This window comes from Mercenaria mercenaria, chromosome 16 (assembly GCF_021730395.1).
Source record: "Mercenaria mercenaria strain notata chromosome 16, MADL_Memer_1, whole genome shotgun sequence".
NCBI classification, from domain to species: domain Eukaryota; kingdom Metazoa; phylum Mollusca; class Bivalvia; order Venerida; family Veneridae; genus Mercenaria; species Mercenaria mercenaria.
Genome location: NC_069376.1, coordinates 62,394,777 through 62,420,984, shown reverse-complemented (window position 1 = coordinate 62,420,984; position 26,208 = coordinate 62,394,777). Strand labels below are relative to the sequence as shown.

At 35.2% G+C, this 26,208-nt stretch overlaps 1 protein-coding gene across 10 annotated transcripts in view; it reads right to left on the bottom strand.

The window, feature by feature from the left end:
• The window catches only part of LOC123540352 (uncharacterized), a 103,039-nt gene that overhangs the window by 19,808 nt on the left and 57,023 nt on the right, over positions 1 to 26,208 (bottom strand). For 4 of the 10 annotated variants that reach the window (XM_053527242.1, XM_045325306.2, XM_053527241.1 and 1 more), the window contains exons 5-20: positions 23,076 to 23,143; positions 22,240 to 22,400; positions 17,296 to 19,335; positions 15,797 to 16,471; positions 14,564 to 14,848; positions 13,996 to 14,040; positions 12,742 to 12,984; positions 11,719 to 11,841; positions 11,049 to 11,279; positions 10,525 to 10,617; positions 9,670 to 9,690; positions 7,159 to 7,269; positions 6,673 to 6,780; positions 5,781 to 5,891; positions 3,337 to 3,459; positions 1,669 to 1,786 (exon numbers count right to left, since the gene is read on the bottom strand). In XM_053527242.1, the coding sequence (XP_053383217.1) occupies positions 1,669 to 1,786; positions 3,337 to 3,459; positions 5,781 to 5,891; positions 6,673 to 6,780; positions 7,159 to 7,269; positions 9,670 to 9,690; positions 10,525 to 10,617; positions 11,049 to 11,279; positions 11,719 to 11,841; positions 12,742 to 12,984; positions 13,996 to 14,040; positions 14,564 to 14,848; positions 15,797 to 16,471; positions 17,296 to 19,335; positions 22,240 to 22,400; positions 23,076 to 23,143 (4,556 nt within the window). Of the gene's footprint in view, positions 1 to 1,668; positions 1,787 to 3,336; positions 3,460 to 5,780; positions 5,892 to 6,672; positions 6,781 to 7,158; positions 7,270 to 9,669; positions 9,691 to 10,524; positions 10,618 to 11,048; positions 11,280 to 11,718; positions 11,842 to 12,741; positions 12,985 to 13,995; positions 14,041 to 14,563; positions 14,849 to 15,796; positions 16,472 to 17,295; positions 19,336 to 20,019; positions 20,065 to 22,239; positions 22,401 to 23,075; positions 23,144 to 26,208 lie in introns of all 10 variants that reach the window. The other 6 variants (XM_045325307.2, XM_045325310.2, XM_045325308.2 and 3 more) reach the window with 6 other exon arrangements.

Here is a 26,208-nt window from a genome sequence, read left to right as displayed (position 1 = left end):
TCTTTACCAAGTAGAGATAGGTCAAAATACACCTAAAAAATGGATGTAACATGCATGTTGTACCACAGAAAAGTGGTCTCGATTTTTCTCTACGGCCAATAATAAAAAAGTTACAATAAAATCTATTTATAGTAATAACAAAGGGGCGTAATTCTAAAAACAAGGGTGCCTCATGGTGGTGAACATTTGGTCCAAGTTACATCAAAATCCCTCAATGCATGAAGAAGAAATGCTCCGGACAAAGTCATTCTTGAATTTGACCTTTGACCTCCAAATACGACATTGACCTTAGACCTAGGGACCTGGTTTTTACGCATGACAATCCGTCTTATGTTGGTGAACATTTGTGCCAAGTTACATCAAAATCCCTCCATGCATGAAGAAGAAATGCTCCAGACAAAGTCATTCTTGTGTCTGACCTTTGGTCTCTAAGTGTGACCTTGACATTAGACCCTGGGCTTGGGTTTTGCGCATAACATGTTGTCTCATCCAGGGGAATATTTGTGCCAACTGATATCTAAATCCTGTTTTGCATGACAAAGTTTTAGACTGGACAGGAAAAATATCCTACTGACCTTTGATCTCAAAGTGTGACCTTGACCTTTAAGCTAGGGTACTGGGTGTTGCGCATGACATGTCATCTCATCATGGGGAACAATTATGCCAAGTGATATTGTAATCCCTTGATGGATGACAGAGTTCTGCATCGGACAGGAAAAAAAAAATATTGACCTTTGACCTCCAATTGTGACCTTGCCCTTTGAGCTAAGGGTCCGGGATTTGCGCACGACACGTCGTCTCATCATGGGGAACATTTGTGCCAAGTAATATTAAAATCCCTTAATGAATGTCAGAGTTATGGACCGGACACGAAATTGCGGACGGACGGACGGACGGACGGACGGACGGACAGACGGACGGACGGACGGAATGACGGAAAAGCGCATTCCTATAGTCCCCGAAACTGGTTTTCAACCAGTAGGGGACTAATAATTTCAAAGAACTGATTGGAGGGCTTCAAAGGCAACTGTTAAAGAAAAATCTGTTGTTTGTTGCAAAGCTTGCTTTGGCTTTGGAATTCTTTGATATAAGAAAGCTATCAAACTCGCTTGCTAAATATCCGATAGTCTGAGCCATCCTCGGAGGGCACCAGGTGTCCGGCAGTGCTCGGAGGGCACCAGGGGTATTCTTCTATCATAAAGAAAATCACCAATAGGTCTGTGTGACTAAACACAACCAGCACAGTAGGAAAATGTATTTTACTGTAGGTGTGATTTGTAATAATTCTTAATCATAGATTCTTCAGTTTCTGTTATGCAGGGCCACGCCGATTTCTCCTTAACCCTTAGCCTGCTGGCGGCAGATGATTCTGCCTTTGCGACCAGTGCAGACCAAGATCAGCCTGCACATCCGTGCAGTCTGATCATGGTCTGCACTGTTCGCTATTCAGTCAGTAAATTTTCAGTGAAAACCCCTTTGAGTAATAAGTGGTACTGTCCAAATTGAAAGATGGACCAGTCCATTATAGAAATATAGCAGGGTAAAGGTTAAGTAATGTCCTTTGTTATATACAATATCCTGCTTCGTTTGTATTCTTATCTTGCATAGCTATATGGACGTATTTCACTTGAATACATTTATCATAATTATTGTACAATTGACATTTACCCTTCTCCTAGAAGCTCACTGCAGGTATAATCCCCGAAAGCATCGTGCCAGGTTGCAGCACACACCGGAAGATGATATTTAAGATAGTTGATTTCCAGAATACCCTTCTCGTGGTTTACTAAAATATATAAAACGAAACAATTCAGCTGACCTCATGTCGTTGGTAATATGTTAAGCAAATACTCTTGCAAGCTTTTGGAAATTTTAATGCACGACATAATAAATTTACGGTTGCGAGCCTATAAATGTTTATTTCTGAAACCCTCTGTCTTGTCAAAAGTACAAACATGATACAACGACCGATAATCAGTTTTCCAGTACTTGTGAAAAAAAAACACACGAAAAATATCCGAAAGAAAACGCTACGGTCTAAGAATAAAGCCTCTCAAAACGAAACCATATGGCATATATGTATATACGTATGTGTATATGATAATCAGTTACACAAAAAGAAAACTGCTCTTTTACACATATGCCTACAAAATGGTTTGAAAACCGACAAAATAAATATTATATAGCACTGACAAAGCGCAGTTACACAAAGATTATAAAATAAGCTTCAGGTTGCTCTGCAACACAAAACACAACATATACAGCATAGTTAACAGTAAAATTAGCTGAATAGTTTTCGTGCAATACAAATATAATTTACTTGTTTTAAGAAATCCGATTGGTCGGAAGAGATCATGGGTAGAAAATGTATACTTGTATGATCTCTACAGCTGGCTGATAACGCTTGTAAACATTTATTGATGTTGTCACAGCCAAAATATAACTAAACTTTATATATAAACTGAACTAGGAGATGTTCTATTGGGAGCATAAATAAATGACACTACCAAAATAACGGTCAAAACAGAATTCTGACGTTAAGATTTTTATGGAACAGTCAACAGTATTTTGTTAAATTCGCAATAACGTCCTTGCCTCTGGAAAAATAAAATTCGTGTGATAGATCTTTTGAAATACAGAGGTTATAGTCTTGACCAGAAATTCTGAAAAATGCTGTTTTCAAAATATTCCAAATAGTAAAACTGCGAACTCAAACTTCGCAATTAATTCATTTTGCCAGTGATTTTAAAGACGTTATTCATGAATAGAACTGAGAAAAATAGAGTTTTATCCTATAACATTACCAGTATTAATCGTTGTTGATCGCGTATCACGGCAGTTTACATGGGAAGTTACCAAGAAAAATGCTATACGAAACATCAACAGTGGTGTGAAATGTGCAGAAGCACGCAAAAACACTATTAAACTGGAATATCACACCCTTGGCTGTGAGACATACGTCGAGCCATTTCTTCCAGTTCTGGGGCATAATTTGACATATAGAATGAAAAATGTGTGTCTTTGTCATTGACCAAAGTTCGGATTGACAAGCTTCAGGTCAGATTCAGTGAAAAAGAGGATCGCCAAAAACTCATTTAACATTTATTTATTTAATAACATAAAACATGGCATATTTTATGAAATGCAATTGACCAGCTCATACTATAATTGTGCAAAGAAAAAATAATGAAACAAAATACTCGTGCAGGTTATCTGATTTTGCACTGATAGCGCGAACAGAAATAAAACAAATCTTACCACACTGGAAACTGCGCTATACAGTTTAAGCTTGCTTCTACTCCATGCAGCAAGAAATAATACAATAAATGACATTACACTTACTACAGTCCCACTCATCATAACCTTCGGGACAGTCCTGTACCCCGTCACACCTCTTTGACAGGTCAATGCACGTTTGGCCTCTGTCAGCGCAGGTAAACTGGTTATAACCGCATACATCTGTAATAAAACGACATTCGTGAACAATCTGGCATACACAAACATCGAATATATAAATGTTTTAACTAATTTTTCGAATTTTCAAATATAAAAACTCACTGCTAAAGTTAGAATTCTTAATGAAATATCTATCAGGAAACGAGTGCTTTCCTGCTGAAAGTCCCTGGTAGATAAAAATGCGGCACAAAGAATCGGTACGTAAACATAGACTAAAGTAATGGTTGTCCGCCGAGTACGGCTCAAATTCAATAAAAAATACTAAATAGTATAAATAAATACATAAACTATGGCCACTCACAATCGTCAGTAGCATCTCAAACACGCGATATTGGCGTTTCAAATTTTTCCACGGTCTTTCAATTGAATGCTACGCCATTGAACAGAATTCATAAGGTATTTTTAAACACAATTTCTGATTGGCCAATAGCGACACACCTCCGACAGAACCGCAACGTTTCGCACAAAATTACTCGGATATTACCGTATCGGTTTCAATGGCGGATAATACAATTGAAAGACCGACGGAAAAATAAAAAAGTAAATATCGCGTGTAGCAGATGCTACTGACCGTGGTGAGTGGCCATAATTCACATATTTAGTAATACTTGTTATTAATGGCAAATGAATTTGACCCTTGCTCTTTTAGTCCGTGATTTCGTACCGTTTCGTTGTGCCACATTTCTATCTACCTGGAACTTGCAGCAGAAAGGTACTCGTTTTCTGATAGATATTTTATGAACGGGGGTGCTAGAGACTTGGGGTCGGTCTCATTTTGTAGCTAAATGTACACGGGAAATAGTGATAGGTAGTTTGTTCAATTGTCTAGAGAATTTATTTCACAACGGCCCGGGAAGTGAACCCATTGCTCGCAGGCTCGATTCTCGAGATTCTGGCCTTCAGTAGGCATATGTATCTTTTGAAGGGGGATCATATTTCACTACATAATTTTCATTTTGAACTCATTAAGGATGAAACCAAGGTCATATGTTTTGTCCCAGGTCCGATACTGGTGCCTGTGGGTCCGGATGTTAACATCTATATTCTAAATTTAGATATAGAAAAAGAAAAACAACCAATTGTTCACAAAGTCAGCAATGACAATACAAACAAATAATGGAACGTAGATGAACTCTAAACTAGAGCGACCAGTAGTAAAATCACTGCTTTGGATTTTACACCAGTGTTTGTATACAAACCCTCAATATCAGTCTCCATCATGTTCGAAAGCTACCGGACTATGTAAATATAAGATATCCCCATCACACGACTTTATGACTTTAACGTGAAAAATAAGGTATCTTGTGGTATTGTGCCACAATCGAGTTGATGGCGACATATCCTTAGGACGGCCAGCGCATATTTCTGCAATCTAGCCAGGCATCAACACAGAAAATTACGTCACTCGACCTTCAGCTATTTCCGGAAGTAAAGAAAACGAAAGTAGAAATGCTAAACTTGAAAACGAAAGCCATATTTTGATTCGTAGATAGTCAGTGGTCACGCGCAGAGGTCACCCCGTCTAAATGTATAAGCATGGGCTTATTTTTTGCTATTGGGGAGTCATTTTTCAGCACTTTGTAACGAATTGAAATTACCTGGGCTTTAGTATGGCATGTATGCTTTTCATGTACGAAAAGATATTTGAGCTCGGGATAAACACAAATCTCACAGGGGTGACCAAGGGTACATTGATAATTTTGGAACTTCATCAAATCGCTCAAAAGGTCATTTTCGATGTTGTCTGAGAGTGTCAGTATATGCCTCGGATGTAAGATATAACCGTATTTGAGAGCTGCAGACCTAGACATTTCAGAAATATTTTCAAAATAAATTTCGTGTAATAAATGTTGTTCTACGGAAGCGTGAAAGGGCCATTAGACGCTAATACTTTTTAATACGTTAAGGCTGCGGATAGGATATCGCTGACGTTTAAATGTACTTTGTAGTCGTTGTCGCAATATTACATAATGTTGCTATTTAGAAAACTGATTGAATATATATGCAAAATTAATTTTTATACAGTCTTTAAAGAGCAAACGAGCGCGTTCTTTGATCCATCACCTAAATAAACACTATCTCAGTTGACAATTTTAGCACAAACTGTAAAGAGCACCTAAAATACCATTATTGTACATTGTATAGAACTATTTCACTCCTTGGCTAAGGAGAAAACGATATTGGCAGATCGCAAAAGACCTTTTATGATTTAGAAGAACTTCCTGCACTACTTTATTATCTTTTGTAATGTAAAAGATAATCTCTCTCTATACATAAAAACATAGCTAACATAAATTTGGAACCTTGTTGGAACAGATACGTACCACAATTGTACTCATCCCAGCCGTCCTTACATTCGGCCCTTCCGTCACAGACCCACTCCGACATGATACATTCCCCACTAGGACATTTTACAGCACCGTGTGTGCAGCCATCTATTGACAAACGAAAAAATGCAAATTGGCTGACAAATAAATTAAATGGTACACACTGAATCATTTGATAAAGACATTTTACAGCACCATGTGTGCAGTCATCTATCAACAAACAGACTTGAAATAAATATTGAATACTCTATCAATTGGCGAATAGAATAAAATAATATATTCCATTCTCCACCAGGACATTATGCTGCACCATACGTGCAGCCATCTTTTGACAAATAATAAAAACGCAAGATAAGGATAAATGCTTTTTCATCTTTGATAATCTAGCACATTTTTTGTTGTTTCGGAAAAAAAACTGTTCCGTTTTTTTTCTTCTTGTTCAAAAGGCCGTATAGTGATTAAAACAAACAGACTGCTTCGAGTTTTGTTATGTTCGAGTTATCACCTTGTTTTAAAAATATTTTATTTACATATTTGTATATTTTATCAACATATTTTCATATTTCATTCTTAGTTTTTTTGGATAACATATCATATTACACGTAGGAAATAGTTGGACTCTCTAGTTTATTTTCAAAACGTCTCCGTTAACTCTCATTCCCGTGAAAATTCTATGAAACATTTTTGCATTCCATTTGCAATGTGTTTCGTTTTGCTGGCATACTGCACATAAATGCTAGATAACTATCACGGGGATTGCCTTGGGGGACACATGCGGAATTCGTCCGTGATTAAAGCTGGAAAGACATAATATCAGTTAAATTATGTAGGAGTTACATCCGTGCCCACTTCCAGTCCAAACCAAAGAAATATTTTAATTTATATGTACCACATTTTTTCTCATCACTGTTGTCAGGGCACTGTGCTTCCCCGTCACATCGGTGGTAAGATTTGATACACATTCCCATATCACACTGATATTCATACTCACTACATACTGAAAGGAAATGCGATCCAGTTATAACAAGGCGTGGAACCTAGAACACCCAATGCAGAAAAATCAATGCTAGAATAAGTTAATTAAAATAAGATATAAAAATTATATCGATTACAAATTCCAGATATACTAAACCTCATGACGACCATGATGTTATCATCACGGACAATATAAGTCGCTGTATTTCCCCGTCGCGTCGATAAATTTTACTATCCAAAATAAAGACTTCATGTAGGTATAGGAAACAATAAAGAACAAAGAATGTCCCAAATATATAGGACATGTAAAATACAGGAATAGGCTGACTCTCTCTTATTACAAATGCAATTACACCAAACAGCCATACGTAGAGAACAGTTTTTAAATTTTGCTATTTACCACAATTCATTTCATCTGTCCAGTCCCCACAGTCATCTACACCATTACAGACTCTGTCTTCACTTATACATTTTGTCACCTTTCCACATGAAAACTCATTTTTTGCGCATTCTGTTAAAAATTAAGTATTTAATGTAATATTCAATTTTAGGGCGAGTGATCAAAATACGTTACCGATATGCAGAAAGTCGTTTTGCACAGTACATAAACGCTAAAAGACAATAATATGTAATTCAAACCAATGTAGTCTAAAAAAAACTAAGATTTTGCAGTGAATAATGAAAATTATCTTTAGATTTTAATTTGATAAATTGATCATAAGCAGATTTTAGAAATGAAATGTAACAAAATCCTTGTCATGCCTATCGATACAGGTTTAATTCGTCTTTGTTTTGTTTTTACTTTTCTAAGTTCAGTTTGTACGTTCGGTTTTATTTTTCAAACTGAGCTAGCTTCGCTGTAATTATAAATTGATTAAATTATCATTAATTATTTATGAATTATTCAAGCCATTTTCTGGCTGAAGAAAAAACGAGGACAATGGTCCAATAGGAACAGGCATGTTTCGAGATCGAAGCCTCCCCAAAGACGAATCATTGCTGAAATACATGTATGGATGTGTATTTTTACATAAACATACTTAGACAAAATAAAACAATAAGACAAATGAGGCTAACTTTTCGTACAGTTGCCCAATAGTCGATTAAGATCTTATTAAGATACCGAATCAGAAAAAGCTGAGGCTAACGGACATTACCTTGATACAATATCTTATTCCAAAGACAAGAAGGAAATTTGCACGTATTTAGTATAAAGCCTGTAAAAAAGTAAATAAACTGTTGGGAATTACAACCATATACATTTGTTACATGAATCTTCGTTCAGATTAAAATATTTTTAAACATCCTTCCTATCGTTTTTTTTTACAGGTAATCCATTACTCCATGCACACTACGACCTGCTTTCAAAAAAGAGTTTGTTTAGACATTGACGTGCATGGAAGGTAAAGTAAGCGAAAGATATCTGTTTTCAAACAAAAACTTTATCGTTACACCAACCCGTTGAGATAGATCAGAACAATGACAAAACAAACAAAGAGATGCAGTGGGGAACTACCCCGGAACAGTACATGGCAAAACAATATTGGAAAGTTTAAACCGGTTAATGGTAGCACAACGATACAGGCAGTGTTCACCTTTAACGATACAGGGCAGTGAAAATAGAAGTTACTAGTGTCCCCGTCAGGTGAATCCCCAATATATGCTATGGTAACAAATGGCACGATAAGACGATAAGTAAAATATAACAAAGTTATTCAAAAATTCTAACGAACGAACCTTACACGAATTTGCTCAATTTCAAGAAAGCAGAGCAATGGAACAGGTCAGAAGTCAATTAAGGAAGCAACTCCATCACAGTGGTCTTTAAAGGCCGCTTTTGATAAAATAATGATATATTTGTTCGCGATTATTTGTGTAAAAAGCTCAACAACGAGCATTTTTGGCTGTGAGTTTTCCAACTGTGCGAAGTTCTCCTGTTGCTGGCAAAATGGCTTTTAAAAGATAATTGTAACATATTTCAGTCTAATAAATTTCTTCTTTTATAACAAACTATTTTGTGATAAGCTCGCCTTTTCTGATCTCTGAAAACATCCCATACCCATTTTCGAGAGAATTCCCCTACTGGAGAATTTGCGAAATTTCTAAAATAGAAAAAGTGGGAACTTCACAGGTCGCTCAACACGACAAAAACGAAAATGTTGCAGGCTCGGTTTGATTGAGCCTGTTCATGGACGGTAGTGAAAATGCAAGCTACCGTCCACGCCCTCTAGCCCGGGTTGAGCAGAACTCAACATTTACACATGCTAAAAGTACAAAAAGCAATTTAGAGACATCCGCAGATGTATTCAAACGGAGGTGCAATGGAACCTTCAAAGGTACTTGTTGAGGCGTGTAATTCTATGAAAAGCGGCGTTTGGTCCCCAGATAAAGTAATGGGTTTGCCCCAAACGAGAAAACAATGGGCAGAACTAAACAAACTGGAATTTAGAAAGGGGATCTGAGGAAACCATATTTAAAACATCATTCTTCTTAGTATCAGAGGATCTAAGTTTAACGAAAACAAAATGCAAGGCAACTGGTAAACAACATACACAAGACAATTCATGCATTCCATGCCATTACGATTATTGTTCTATTTGAGTGTTTATCGAAGTCAGTAAAGTAGGATATAATATATATTCTCATTTTCCTATGCAGCATATTTCCAGGGTTATTTGAAACAATTCTGAAACTGAAGTTAAATATCATGTTAGAATAAGTATCGGTCTTATAAACAAATTGCATGTACTATTAAGTGCTAGACAGAAAGGCCGAGGTGTATGTTGCTAAAACATGCACAAGTCTTACAGAATGACATACTACTTTACAGGAACATGCCAAAGGTGAAACTGAAACGCACAAAGTCATATATTTATATCAACTATACACTGAAATATGCTTTTGCACTTACTTCCCCGAATAGTTTTTGGTTCTGGAACAAAAATAACGGAAAATACGTTTGACATGTATTTACTTGCAACACTTAGAAGTAACTACTATACCTTGTTTTGTTAGACAGACAGTCACATAGAGCAAATGTCGTAAGAGGCATCAGGAAAATGAACTTACCAAATCAATAATTTACCACGATAAGCATGTATGGAAATAACAAAGACATGATCTATGCTTCACTATCCGAACGAATCATAGCCATTGAGTGGATTCTTTTGTCGTTCATGTATAGAAGACGTATGTCATATTGAATGCATGTGTAATAGATGAAGAAAGATGGCATTTCAATTACCTATCAATTACCTATCAATTACTAGATGTCACTAAATACTATAAAATGTATTCACTGATTTGAGCTGATTTCCTACGGCATGGATTTATGTAATTCTATTTGCAATAATTAATGCATTAACACGCCATAACGTCGAATGAGACACTAGCGCATTCCTGTTGTATTATTTTGTACTTTGTGAGGTCATATTTCGTTGCTAGAGGACATGTTAATTTCACAACGGTACCAGTTACACCAAATAGCACATAGAGGTTACAAATGTGTAGATCCAATTTAGTGTTGATAGAACACCCCTCGTAGACCTTTTAATATGATGAAAGACTCATGGGATTTGCGGAATCAAACAGAAATTTCTGGAAATAATTTGGTGTTTGACTGCCGTCTCTACAAATCTCTGCGCGAGTACTGAAGAAAGTCGTTGAGAGCGTTTAACATACATGTATGTTGTAAGATTTTTTTTTCTATATTCGAAGTTAAATAAGTAAGGTGCATTAATTGAAACAAATTGATTGTTACACTCACCTGCTGTTGGCTGAGGCGGAGATACACAATCTAGATCTTCGTACGCACCACATTGGAAAAATAGGGAAATTTCCTCACACGCCTCACTCACAGCTGAAAAAGGGGAAATGTTGTAGTATAGTTTTAGAAGTTCTTTATAACTCCTTTTATTAATGCAAGTACAAGTATATGACAGACAGTTTATCAAATTCTTTGACCCTGCCAGTGACAAGCGAACAAGAAGTTATCGTAGGTTCAGTCAACACTGTTTTATGACTTTTTTTATCAAATAATATAAAACTATAAGAATATTCTTCGGAAGCATATTACCAACAATGAAAAGCATGACTGACTCGGTTTTATTAATATGTAGGTTCAGTTTGTATGCCTTATATGTGTTCATGCTTTAAATTATACAGATATGCAAATTTTGGCAAATAAAATATGCTTGAAGAACTCTTTCTGACCAACGACTCTTCGAACAGTTATGTACCTAATCTTGTCCTGTAAACAAATCAGATTATTGTGTAGCATTATATTCATACCTTGGCATGTTCTTCGACAAGGTTTTATGTTTACACCAGCCACACATTTTGGAAACTGAATGCTGCAGACAAAATACAAGGCGTCCTCGTGACAACCTAATGTGGGCAACAAATAATTCTCGAACGTTTCAATTGCATTTTCCTGATCGGGTTCAGAAAAGAAGTTAGGAAACGCTGTTTGATTGAACCCGAGTCGCCTGCAAGCTTTCGGTATTGTTGGCTCGCATGTTCCTGTGGGAAAAAATATAACGGGTTGCATTTTAATAAACATATAATTTCTCAGTTTTTAGTAATTTAAAGTTTATTCTGTTAATATATTACCACGCTCATTAAGTGCAAAGCTTGAAACTATATTTCAAACGGAAAATATTTCATTTTAATGCTCTACCTATTCAAGTTTGCAATACTTTACTCCCTTTTCTAAAGTAGGAGAGAATAGTGAAAATTCCATGTGAGTGGTAGATGTTTAATTTGTTCATTATAGCTATATTTATGTACTAACTACATGCGGCTTTTGTTCCCTATGCTTTGTTTAATGCTTCCATTGATTGCAAGAGAGCATTTATAAAACTGATATATCAAATCACATACAGTACATTTTGCACTGACACTAAGTGGTGACACAAAGCATTGACCTTCAGAAATTTGCATTAACATGAATGTTACTAACGTTGTTGCATGGTCGTAGTGGTAGGAGCTTCGGTAGTTGTCGGCAACGCCACACAGTCTGTGTCCGAAAAATGCTTACACGGAAATGGACTGGAAAAGTAGTTCCCACACGAGTTTTCGGAGGCTGGAAACATCAAAAGCTATTTATAGCTAATTTAAAATATATTCTAAAATATATTTATAAATATATAAACATTATTGTAAGGGTGTAATTAAAATTAATTCACAAAACGATAGCAAACATTAACATTCTAGATTTATAATAGAAACACACAAAGATTTTCTTAAGTAAGCCCTCACTCATGCACAAAAAATAAATGAGTTATTATACAAGGCATTTTTTTTATTTTACAAAGCGTGATTATTTCATGTCACGTGAACATATTATTGCTTTTGTTTAAATATATTTGTTTTCAAGAGTTTGCAATATAATTTCACAAACGCTATCAACAGAATATGTGTACAAGTTTGTCAAATAATATCACCACTGATTGTTTACACAGACACATTACTTCTGTATATTTGCTGTTAATTTTACTTCGCAAACTTACACAGGAAGTAAGTTTACTACCGCACATACATGCGTTTATATGCTCATATCTAATTTAGTATGCAAATTTGCATATTTGTAAATAATTTTAAAAGTGGATGGCTCTTTACATACCCTTTTCATAGTGGCAGTGCAACTATTTTTTAATCCTTTGAAAAAAGATACATATGCATACTGCCTTCACATAACAACATTACAAACGCCTAAATATCACATTTATTATCATATTGGTAGTGAAATACAAAGTACATTTAACTGTACATTTATCTGTAATTCAAAATATTATAGAACATACGTGTTATATAGTGTTCATATATCACATATGTTGTTAAGTGTCTGTATCACATACTTTTTAGTATTCATATATCATTTTTCTTATTGGGTTTTTGTATTAAATATCTGTTATTTAGTGTTTTATACCATATCTGTTATTTAGTGCTTGCGTAACATATCTGTCATTTGGTGTTTGCATACCTTCGCACAGGCTCTTGCATGGAATAGCGAATATGCCCGTATTTGGATCGCATTTAGGGAAATACAGTGAGCACATGTAATGAATTGCCGTCTCCTGGCAAATCTGATTGATTACAGGCTCTACAGAAATGTTAAACGCTTCCTCTGCTTCAATGCCCGACTCATGGTTGAAGAAATTTGGAAATATCGTCTGCGTGAATCCGCGGCTACTGCACGTTGCAAAATCTACTGGTAAACACAGATCTGAAACAGGACAAGACATGTACTAAAATCAATGGAAAAAGTGCCTGGAATTCCTACGCTAAACAACATCAAGTTTGATCCATTAAAGTCCGTTTGTGATAACATAAAATAGCTGTAATTATTAAATAATTTTAGTATATCGCACAATAGTTTTTGTTAAACAATCGACAAAATTACATGTGAAAGTACTGCAGCCAATCTTGAAAACAATTTATGTAAAGCCACCTATTGCAAATGGAACTAAACAATACACCTATATAATATTTGTAACTACAATTCTCATTTATGTCTTCATCATCTCACCGATATTGTCCGAAATTTCTGAAATATGTCAGAAGTTTATTAAATCGTGACGGACTTAAGCAGGCGTGTTTAAAAATCTTAAACTGAAGCTTTATAACGGAAGTGGAAGTCACAGAAAGTATGTTTGATAGACTGTGATCTAGGGTTAAACGTTTGTCAAAACTGCGCCAAAGTTTTAAATTACATAATGTCATCTACGTGAGCTTTTGAAAAATAAAAATCAAATTATCCATTTTTAAAAGGACACACTTTTAACGTTGTCACGACTTTTGCGTCCATTCGATGTCGGTTAGAGACGATCGAGTATCTACATATCCAAATAAAATTATTCGAATACGAGCTTTAGAAGCGGTAGTCATGCGTTCTGTAGCACGGAAAAATATCCACCACGATATTCTCATTTATGTACATTATACATATGTAAATAAGGCAAGTCTTATAGGAGCAAATTCTTCCGAATTTGTACCTGTACCCTTTTTAATAGTATAAAGATAATCATCAAAACATTGCTATTAACATGTATTTGAAAACTGGTACATGTTTTCAAACATGTTGAATTTTCCGTTTTTTAGACATTTCAAAAATTTGTTACAAAACTGCCTCATTTAAAAAAAGCTCAAGATAATTTCAATTTTAGGGTAATGATCAGGTCTAGTTCAACTTTGTAGTATCTTATTTTTTAATGTATAAAAACGGCAGTTTACTTACCTGGTTGCGGTGTGGTAGATGTAGTTGTGGTGGGCGTTGTAGGGGCTGTCGTCAATAGAGAACAATATAAGGTTCAATTAAAAGGCGTAACGGGTTAATAATTATATTTTCATATTCACAGTACAATTCGTGCATTATGACGGCCATTTCTCACTCCAAGCAAACCTAAGATCAAAAAATATATTCTAGATAAAAGAAAACCATGTTAATTGTTAAGCCATACCAAAGTGGATCTTTGTTTTGCGTTCTCGGGTGGGTAGGGTTTCTGCTGTCTGAATTTAAAAGAAAATCAAGCAAAAAGTTTAAAAAAACATGTATTTAGAGGGCTTGTCTTCAAGTCTGACTGTATTTTGTGGTAATATGAATTAATACCCAAATTCAAAGTAATTACTACCTTAGTTTCAATGCATGTAAATGTTATCAATTAGAAAAAGCTTACACAATGATGAGGACCCTAAACAGATCAAAATTTGGTATGGCTTTTTACGCTTTATCATGAATAAATATAATTTATCAAGAATCAGATTGAAGGACTATCTTCTATTAAATCATGAAAAAATGGAAGTACCTGGGTTTACTGTTAATGTGACTACGTCCTGATCTATTTGTCCTGCCTTATCAGAAACGGTGAGACGAAACACAAATGTTCCCTCTACAAGGTCCGATACGCTTAGCACTTTGGAGTCCGCACCCACCATGACAATACTGACAGAAGCCGGGGAAAGTTTCTCCCACTGGTACGATGTTATACCGTGATCATCTGTGCTTGCGGATCCGTCAAGTACAGCAGTTCGCTTTGGTAGAGTGATGGTTATATCTGAACCGGCATCAGCGGCTGGTGGCCGATCCGGCTCTAAAATGTCAGCCGAACGTATAGAGATTATCACAAGTTATATAGCTTCTCCCTACTGTTGTTATAAACATATACTTGAAAACGCATGGTTCTATTTAACATTTAAGGTACAGCTTTTTTTTTTATTCACTATTTCAATGACCGCTAAGTTTAACAACATGCCATCTGCTTAGAAACAACACACAAAGTGAACTATTAAGAAACAATCGGACGACTGTACCACTAAAAGGATTACTACTTTCATGCCCAGATCAAACAACATAATTCACAGTCATACCTAACCAAATAAACTGTCTATTAAAAATCTATTAAACACAAACAATGCAATACAACATTTCCTGAAACAAAATCACTATCACCATCTAATGCATATCATGGTACATGCGTGTGTCTTAGCAAGTGTCGCACTACTTATTTTCATGTATTTGCGGCAGGCAGATGCGATGTGTAAATCATGAAGTTATGATCTTGTGCATATTTATATTGATTTGTTTCATTTTACTAACTGAAATCTTAACTAACATTAATTAGGCTAAAATTAACTTAAAATAATTTTTCACCTTCATGATTCATGTATTTATGAAAATATAATTACCCGGGCTGTGCACTGCACCACTTATAAAATAGAACTAATTCTGAAACAATCAATTATTCGAAATTCCGAGATCCGACGTTACTTTCAGAATCTTATATGATCTGACATCCAATGAACAAAAACAATTATGAATACAACTGATAAAACATATCTTTTTGCCAGTATCAAACGCCGCAGGAAGTACTTTTCACGTGTGTCCACATTATAAAACAATTTTAAAAAGCATTAAAGTGGTGTTATTTGTTATTATTTGCACATAATGTTAAAAGTAATATATTTAAACCATAATCATTTCAGATAGAAAAAGGTGCTAGAATTAATTTTTAGTCAGTCAATTTCATATCAAAGGTTACCTGTGGTCGTTGTTGTTTTACTAGTAGTAGAAGTAGTACTTGAACTTGTTGTTGACGACGAAGAAGAAGATGACGTCGTAGATGAAGTTTGCGTCGTAGTCGTCGTCGATGTTGTGGTTGTAGATGGCGTCGTTGATGTTGTGGTTGTAGATGGCGTCGTTGATGTTGTGGTTGTAGAGGTCGTCGTTGATGTTGTGGTTGTAGATGGCGTCGTTGTTGAAGTTGGCGTCGTGGTCGTCGTCGATGTTGTGGTTGTAGATAGCGTCGTTGATGTTGTGGTTGTAGAGGGCGTCGTTGATGTTGTGGTTGTAGAGGGCGTCGTTGTTGAAGTTGGCGTCGTGGTCGTCGTCGATGTTGTGGTTGTAGATGGCGTCGTTTTTGAAGTTGGCGTCGTGGTCGTTGTTGATGTTGTTGTGGTAGATGGCGTCGTTGTTGTTGTCGTTGTTTTTGATGGAACTGTTGTCGTGGATTTTGTTGTTGATGATGATGATGATGACGATGTACTGGCTGATGGAGTCGTCGAAGTTGATGTTGTAGCTGATAATGACGATGCTGGTGTCGTTGAAGTCGTTGATGAAGTTGCCGATGATGATGATGAGGTCGTCGTTGTCGCCACTGCTCTTGTTGATGTTGTTGGTGGTGACGTTGACGATGATGTTATGGCTGAGGTTTCATCTTTACAGCAAAATACAACATACATGCATTAATTTAGAGTATATCTTAACCCGAAGCTTTGTAAAAATTGTGCAAGTGCAATACTCATTTTGACTGAAGCATAGACTAATTCAGATCAAGTGCTATATTTACAGAACCAATTCTGTTACAAGAGATTTCCTTCCAAGAAGATTTTAAGCAATTCAAAAGTAGTACTTGAACATATATCATCTGGACCTTGTAAAACTTTGAATAGTACTTTATACCATTTATATATCTGAAGAGATACCGTGGAATACATTTTTAGTCCGGGAGGGTCAACACGATTAGTTCAAATTAACATATATAAGTAAGACTCCTCTAAAAGAAAAAGAAACACAGCGAATTTAGTGAAAGTGTATTTAAAAGTGTTTAGAAGCCGTTAAAACGGTATTACTGAACTACTTTCTTTTATTCATTAATATTCTCAGGTCTGAAATTTGAAGAATTTGATGGTAAAGTTTTGGGGAAAAAATGTTAGCAATATTGAAGAGCAGAAGCGCTCACACTTTTTCTTATCTCTTCTTTGTTATATAATGAAACTTTCATTTTTGACAAGTTAAAATATTCTTGAGGAAATATGTCTTCATTTTTTTGCAACACAGATACAGACGGGCGGACAGAAAAAATAAACGATATTGTTTGCAATATTCTGTTTCAATCGTGCACATTCACTTTCTTTGTATCAGCAACGTAAAATGAAAATACCAAGTCCTTTAACCCACAACCACCTTATCTAAAATTTCTAACTTGCAAAATACAAATGTTTATCTTATACCATAATTTTCAAATATAGAAATATTGACCTGTTAAGTATGCCTGTGACGTCGATGGTACTGCGGAAGAAGAGGCTATTGCTAATGTTGATAGGGAAGATGTTGAATTTGGTGCTTCTCTTGTTTCTGAGGCAGATAACGTATTTGATGCAGAAGGGAATACAAAAGCTGAGACAAAAGAAGTTGATAGTGTTGACGCCGAAGGAGATATAACATTAGAGGTTACACCCGACTGGCCGGAGGTTACAGAAAGTGGATCTACAGACACCGAAGTAAACATTACAGTAGAGGTTACACTCCCTGGTGGATCGGGCATCAATCGATATATCACAGTGTCTGTTACACTCGGTAATTCTGAACAAGCTAAATGCGGTGTTACAGTATCACTTACACATAATAATTCTGAAGACGACGTCGCGAACGATATGAAAGTGCCATTTACACTCGGTAATTCCTGATGTTTAACATTGGATGTTACATAAGGTATCACACTGTCATCTAATTCATGTAATTTTGTAGACACCGAAGAAGATACAACATTGTCAGTAACATTCGGTAATCCTGATGACGCTGAATATGATTTCAGACTTGGTGATTCCCCAATCGGAGAATGATATTTATCACTGATGGTTGTACTCGGTATAACAGTGTCGGTTGCGCTCGGTAATTCCGTCCAGACCGATGACGATATAATAGCTTTGATTGCACTTGGTAATTCCACAGGCAGTAAATTATATAGCTGAGATGGAATTACACTCAGCTGCCCTGCAGATGCAGTTTGTGATGAACCACTGGATGTAACAATCAAGTGTTCTGCAGAAGTCACATGAGGTATCAGATCAGCGGTTACAATTGGTGTAGCCATCGCTACGTAACGCGATGTAACAGTTGCTGTTACAACTAGTTGTTCTGTAGATGCCGAAGAATATTTAACAAAGGGAGTAACATTCGGTGATTCTGAAGATGCTGAAGTATATGCAGCGGCACATGTGACTGTCAGCGAAGCTGACAAAGGATATAAAATGGTAGATGTTACAGTCAGTGGTTCTGCAGACGCCAAAGGAAATACTATAGTGAGAGTTACAGTCAGAATTTCTGTCGATATCGAAGGAGATATAACAGTAGAGATGACTGTTGGTGAAGACACAGAAGGAGATAGAGCAATGACAGGTATTATCGAAGATTCCATAGACGAAGAAGGAGAAATAGCTGTTAAGGTATTGTGCAGTGATGTTGAATTTTCCAAAGGAGTCCTAACAACAGCAGACGAAATCGTTGAATGTGCAGGAACCAAATACGTTTTATCAATGGAGATTTTAAACAACGGTTCTGCAGGCGCCGAATGTGATATGGCAGCGTTTGTTACAGTAAGTGATTCTAACGATACCAAAGAAGATGTAATAGTGGAGACACTAAATGGTAAATCAGAGGTGATACTTGGCAGTTTTTCAGATGGAAATATAAAAGCAGAGGGTTTAGATTGTAATGCTGCGGATACCGACGAAGCAGGTATTACAGTGTATTGTTCAGTTAGTGCCTTTGTATACCTCGAATGAAAGAATACTGTCGAGCTTAAATTCGGTAGTTTTGTCGACATCGAAGGAGACATGACACTTGAAGTAACACTTTCTGTAGATGTCAAAGGAAATGTGACAGCAGAGGTAAAACTCGGTTGTATTGAAGACTCCACACAAGATGTAAGACTGTATCTTACATTTGGTAGTTTTGCAGACTCCAAAGTATATATAACAGTAGAACTCAGTAGTTCTATTGCCGTCGAAGCAGATAAAACAGTAGGAGTTACAATCTCTTTGATTGCTGCCGTCAACGGTGATTTAACTTTATAACTTACATCCGGTTGTTCTGTAGACGTCGGATGAGTAATTACCATAGAGGTAATGAGTAGTGGTGCTGAGGCTGAAGGAGATATAACAGTAGAGCCTCTGCTTGTAGGTGCTGCAAATGTCAAAGAAGTTGAAGTTACAATCGGTGCTGCTGCAGATGCCAACGGAGAAGTAGCAGTTGCGATTATCCTCGGTGGTACCACAGATGACATGGATGGCACAACATCTGAAAATGTTGTTTGTGCTGGTATGAACTAAGACCAGATGATTTCAAGTTTTCTCTCAGACTCCATGCATGTACAAAACTACAGCTACTTCTGAAGATAAGTTGGGTTAGTTATGGCTTTAAAAAAATAAAACGAAAACGTGCAAGCACTGCGTCTGATTACATATAGCAAAGCAAAGCGAATATATGTGAACTACATAGCCACATGATTAAAATCTTTCATGTGTACATTCAGTAGTAAGGGGATACCGTATGTGTTTTCAAACATTAATGTTTAAATAAAACGTACATGAAAATACAGGGGGCTATACCCTTTCTTTTTTTTAACAGTCAACCCATGTTTGTTGGTGCTTGTTTTTCAGGCTGTTATATATATAGCTGCTTTTCCCATAGTTTTATTATTGCATTACCTTTTTCTTTTCAGATGAATTGTAAACAACAATTCTTTCAAGAATGTAGCAATTTCATGAACTGAGAAACATTTAAAGAGACTTATCTAATGTTCTTTTATGTGAAAACTGCTACTTGTCATATAAATTTAAGAAATAGAAAATACGAGCTCGGTGTAAAACGGGTTATCTTGTTACAGCAACTGCATAAGAAAAACAAGTTATTACGATAAGTAAATTCAACACCGAAGCTTAATGTTAGTGCGTTCGAATATTTTGTGAATTGAACTTTTACCTGACGTAGTTGATGGTGGTATAGTTGAAGTCACTAAAGGGAAAACTAGAAATGAAAAGCAAATATATGAATTCCACAATTCTAACATGGACAAAATCATAAATACAATAATAGTGTTATCATAATGACAAAATCCGAACTTCAGCCTGAATGTGTTATGCTGGAAAGGATATACGGGAGTCATTGAACGCAACAATAGCATCAGCCTCGTTATGTGCAACACCCTCACAGAAAAATATTCTTGTATAACAATGACTGAAGATCATGATTTAAATCATTATTCAATGTAGTAATAAATATAGATATAAGCGTTAGTTCAACATTTCATAAGGGTGTTGCTGTAAAATTAGAGAGGTCGCAATTTCTGATTGTCAAACGCTGTTCCCGTTTCGATGCTGATTCGAATCCTGGCTCTAGTTGCAAACATGTTAACTACAGCTTGCACAATGTTAAAAGTCTTATCACATCTTGCGTAAAATGTAAATTGTTTTTGATATGAGGAAAGCCGCCGTAAAACTAACATTTTAACGGTGATTAAATGCTTGATCATACTGCAACTCATCAAGGGCAGTTTGTAATGTACCATTATCATTATCAGTCTGTGCATATCATAACCCACAGGGTTTCATATATGGACTTATTCTGTTTTATGTATGGACTTACACTGCATTATATATGGACTTACTCTGTTTCATATACTGACTTATTCTACTTTATATGGACTTACTTTGCATTACATACGGACTTATTCTGTTTTTATATTGGCTTATTCTGTTTTACGTACTGACATACTCTGTCATATATGGACTTACTTTGCATTATATATGGACGTATTCTGTTTTATATACTGGATTACTCTGTTTTATATATGGACTTATTTTGCTTTACATATGGACTTACTCTGTTTTATACACTGACTTACTCTGTTTTATATATGGACTTACTTTGCATTATATATGGATTTATTGTATTTTATTTATAGACTTAATGTGTTTCATATGGACTTACTCTATTTGATGAAATTATACTGACATACTCTTTTTTATATGGTTTTACTTTGCATCATATGTGGACTTACTCTGTTTTATTTACGGACGTTCTCTGTTTTGTATGGACCTACTTTGCATTATATATGGACTAACTCTGTTTTATATACTGACTTACTCTGTTTTAGATATGGACTTACTCTGTTTTATATATGCACTTATTTTGTTTTTTACATACGGACTTACTCTGTTAACATATGGACTTACTCTGTTTTACATATGGGTGCTTGAATTACGAATACAAACAATAACTCAAAGTAAAGAAAGAATCCACTTCAAAACAATACATCATGCATGGGATGCAATGCCATGCAAACATTGGTCAGTCTATTAAGAAATAATAGTTATTCATGCTTAAACAATACAGATATGCAAGTTTATAGTTTAGCTAAAACTTCAGCACATGTCGAATAAAAGAATCAATCATTTGTCACCAATTGCTCATTTTAATGTGTTATACGAAAATATAATTATGTGACGCACAACAACGAACATCAGTAACATCAACAAATAACATAGGTCAAATCATATAGTCGCTTTTTTTCTTTGAAGTTGTTCATAATATTAATACATAATATAGATAGTAATGCAAAGTAATGCACTGGAGGTTATTATCACTATTGGTTTGTGCCTCCATGAGACTGGTTTGGGCCTTAATGTGACTGCTTGTAGCCTCTATGTGATTGGTTATAGCTTCCATGTAATTGGTTCGATCCTCCTTGTGATTGGTTCGGGCCTCCCTGTGACTGGTTCGAGCCTTTCTGTTAAGTTATTTGCAACTTTCAAATGTGAGTTGGCTATCAAGATGGCTGGAGGAAGGCCGATTGATCAACAGATGATGCTAATACCAGAATGGCATACATGGTCTTCCTCTACTACTAAACAGGAGACTTAATACAACCACTTAACAACTGAGAAATCGAATCAGTTTAAGCTATAAAACCGCTAGCCTCCAGATATTTGCCATGTTCGTTACAGATGAATGGTGAAAAAAATGGTGAATTTTGATAGTGTATCATACATACAATATAAAGATACAATTATATTATGAAATCAAACGTTATTTTTCAAACATTTTAATTTACCTCAAAGGCGTTTGTTAAAGTTTGTAAGAATTTTCCATCTAGGAGGCAAGCAGTTTAGATATAGAAATATTTCTTAAAGTAATACTTACCATGTATTTCTATAGTTTTAGAATCAATGGGAAGGTTTGTTTGTGGAGCGGTCCGTACAAGGTGCTCTTCTACCAGCTCAGCAAACTCTGGCGCTGTCCGACCAGTCTTCTTAAAGCCATAATTATGTAACATTTTAAAATTTACTTTTATACTTCCGGGACTGAAAAAAAAGAAGAGATTTTATATTTAATTCAAAGAGAAGTGGTGTATTAAATATCAATTTTTATTCATACAACATCTGTATTCTAGTTGGCATAGCACTTTTCATCAACACTACCCTGCATATAAATTACATATTCACCCTGCACACAGAAGTGACATTGGTTCAAAACAACAATGGACTATCTGAATTATTAGATACCACAAACGATCGTCAGTTTAATTATCCAAGTATTTAAAGCAGGTCTCCTTAGTTAATAAGCTCAAAAAAACAACTGTCTGAGTGTTGCACTGTTTATTCATACTCTAATGAATAAACCTACTTGCGTAGTTGTCAATCGTTTATAATCTTTCTAGCGTACACATATTAAGGTCGATACTTTGTTAACACTTAATCATTAACTTATAAGTTAATAAGTACAAAAAGTGTATCGTATAAATACCTTCTACTCGCCAGTTGTCACAGGTGCACAAATTATCCATTTTACTTAGTTCAATAAACTTTCTCATAATGCAAGTTTCTAAAATTATATCTGGTAATTTGAAATAAATGTCAAGGCATTTGGTCATTTTTTTTCAAACTCTGTAAATGAACAGTAACATCTCCAAGTCTTGTTTCTATTTGACATTTCATTTGAAACAATTTACACAGCCAGCAGACAAAGTGAATTCTTACCTGAATCCCGTCACGTATGTACGTATGTACGAATCAGAATAAGAACTGTTTTTCATAACTTTATCCATCTGCAATTAAAAATATGTGCTTGTTCATTATTTGAACATATTCGAGTAAAATCAATAATACATAACATATGTAAGTCCCCAATAAAAAGTTGATATTGAAAGGAAAATATAAAAGGAACAAAATCGGCAAGAAAGGTCATATTGAAAGAAACCGCAGCCGCCAAAACAACACTTCATATGATAAGATGGGTATGTGTATACGCGTACACAGCGATTGAGCACATGTGAACTGACTTCCCAAGACTTCTTTTTTTATGCATTTTTGAAAAGTATTAAAATATTTGCAAAAACAGTAAATTAGAAAAACTGCTATACAACGGGAAGGGGAATGTAAAGCTTTACAACAGAAACAAGCACATCTGTGAAAGATGAGTGATTGTCCAAATAAACGGAAACGACATACACTTTGAGCATTCTTGGTAAAACAAGCACATCTGTGAAAGATGAGTGATTGTCCAAATAAACGGAAACGACATACACTTTGAGCATTCTTGGTAAAACAAGCGCATCTGTGAAAGATGAGTGATTGTCCAAATAAACGGAAACGACATACACTTTGAGCATACTTGGTAAAACAAGCGCATCTGTGAAAGATGAGTGATTGTCCAAATAAACGGAAACGACATACACTTTGAGCATACTTGGTAAAACAAGCGCATCTGTGAAAGATGAGTGATTGTCCAAATAAACGGAAACGACATACACTTTGAGCATACTTGGTAAAACAAGCGCATCTGTGAAAGATGAGTGATTGTCCAAATAAACGGAAACGACATACACTTTGAGCATACTTGGTAAAACAAGCACATCTGTGAAAGATGAGTGATTGTCCAAATAAACGGAAACGACATACACTTTGAGCATTCTTGGTAAAACCTCGTCTTTTGAAAACATTGAATATCTTTACTACTGAAATTTTATATATTATAAGAAGCGTATACGAAAATAATAACTCGGATTGGTTACTTGTTACATTTGAAAATGTGTGTAAGTACAGACATACAAACTATTCGACACACTGTATTTACAAACTGGAGAGGAAAACAAACATCAGATGACTAGATTTGATAAACAACTATTAGTGTGGATACTCATACATAGATAAATTAATAAATGAATCGGAATATGAATGAGGAAGTGTATCATTAAATTTAAACAAGCACCACTTAAAGCGCTAATTTATCATTATGCATTCTGCACTTAATATCCTAGTAAGTTATAAATAAATACATGTACAAAATATCTATAGTAACAACAATAGGATAATTATAGATAAGTTAATCTATAAAATAACTGGTTATGTGTAATGCGTAAATACGTGTTGGTATTATTTTTGTAAAAAGTACTACTATCCAGTGGACCACAACTTCTCAAAAAATTCTTCACTTTTAAAGAGCGTCCGGAATAGATGTAACTAGTTGTTTGTTTTAATAGCAAGGCCATTTTTTATTGGTTTTGTCTTCTGGTGTTATTGAAAAGTAAACAATTTTTTGACGGGAATGCTATCTATTGTGCCCTTCTGCATTCATATCACGTAACAAGTATAACACAAGATACACTAGATATGAAGTATGAGGTATTAACAATCAGCTGTGATACACCACGTAACAATTACCAAGACGTCAAAAAGTTCACTCTATCATTATCTAGTATAATTGTCGTGTCGAGTTGCAGATGAAAAGGAGAACGTGTATTTTATAAAAGTCTATGTGCACAATTACAGAGAATAGATGGAAAGATAATGCTCAGTAAATATGAATATCGCACACATCGTGGTCTTATTGCACACCTCGGTATAAAATATTATCGCATGAAGGTAAGGTTTAGCTGCACAATTCATGATGAATTAGTATGACGTTCCTTAACCTTCATTTCAGCTCTTTCTTCTGTTTCTTAATTCTAATTTTTAATTGATGTACGTTTCCAGACTCTCGTAAAATAAATACTGAGCACGCTCTTGTAAACAGATCTTGTTGAAATGATACGGTTTTTATGTGTCACATTTTTGTTGATACAGTCATATATTTACTATATTAAAATTATAACTTTATTTCTTGTAATATGTATCTTGGGCACCATTTTTACTGGGAGTGCAGTGTATAACTTTTACATTTTCACTTATCGAATGTGAACTAATTTATCAGTTTTGAGTCTGTATCAAGATTTACGGAATAAAGTCCAAGCCTGTTTAAAAGAAGCGGGGAAAAATACAAATCCAATGCATCTATAACTAAGTTAAGTAGCGGTTTCAACAAAACGTGATTTAGTATAAAGTAGAAAAGTGAGTAATGGGCAACTGTTTTCATTTTTTCTTCATTAAGATGTTTCTAAACTTAGTCATTTATTATCAAGTACAGAAAAAAAAAAACAATTAAAACAAAATAAATACTATATAAGTGCAATTTTGTACGTTTGTATATATTACAAAGTGGATGAATAAAAGCAATCAAGGGAAGTAATAGCAGACTCGGTTTGACTGAGTCTGTTAATGATAGATTATTAAATAAATAACACCCCTACGCTCTGCTAGCACCGGCTTAAGTACAGAAACATTGAATGGAGTCCTTAGTTTAAAATGACCAGAATATAACAACATTAATTACAGATTCTCCTCTATTTGCATCTACATCTATTCTTCTAATGATTATTTCATTGCTTTAACTGCAGAAACGCAGAACTCTGAGATATATTCCATTCCATTTTAAATCATTAGAAGTTCGTATTTATGGCAATAATATATAACATTTCTTGAAAGTTCCGTATCAAGTTATTATCTGACATCTGATTTTTGCTGAAATATGTCTTAAAAATGCATTAAAAATAAGAACGAGGCTCTAAACCGCAGGTTCTAAAAACACGTTATTTATTTTAAAAAGCACAATTTAGATTGTATCGTATCAAAACTAAATAAAAGAGTAAAGATCTTACTATACTTTGACAATCTTGCTGTCTTTAAGCGGCGGCCCTTTTTGCGCATAGAAAATGCAGATGGCTTGCCCTAAACGCGTTTCCTTTATACAGGTCACTGACCATTCCAAGGCGATACCCCTATTTTCAACTACTCT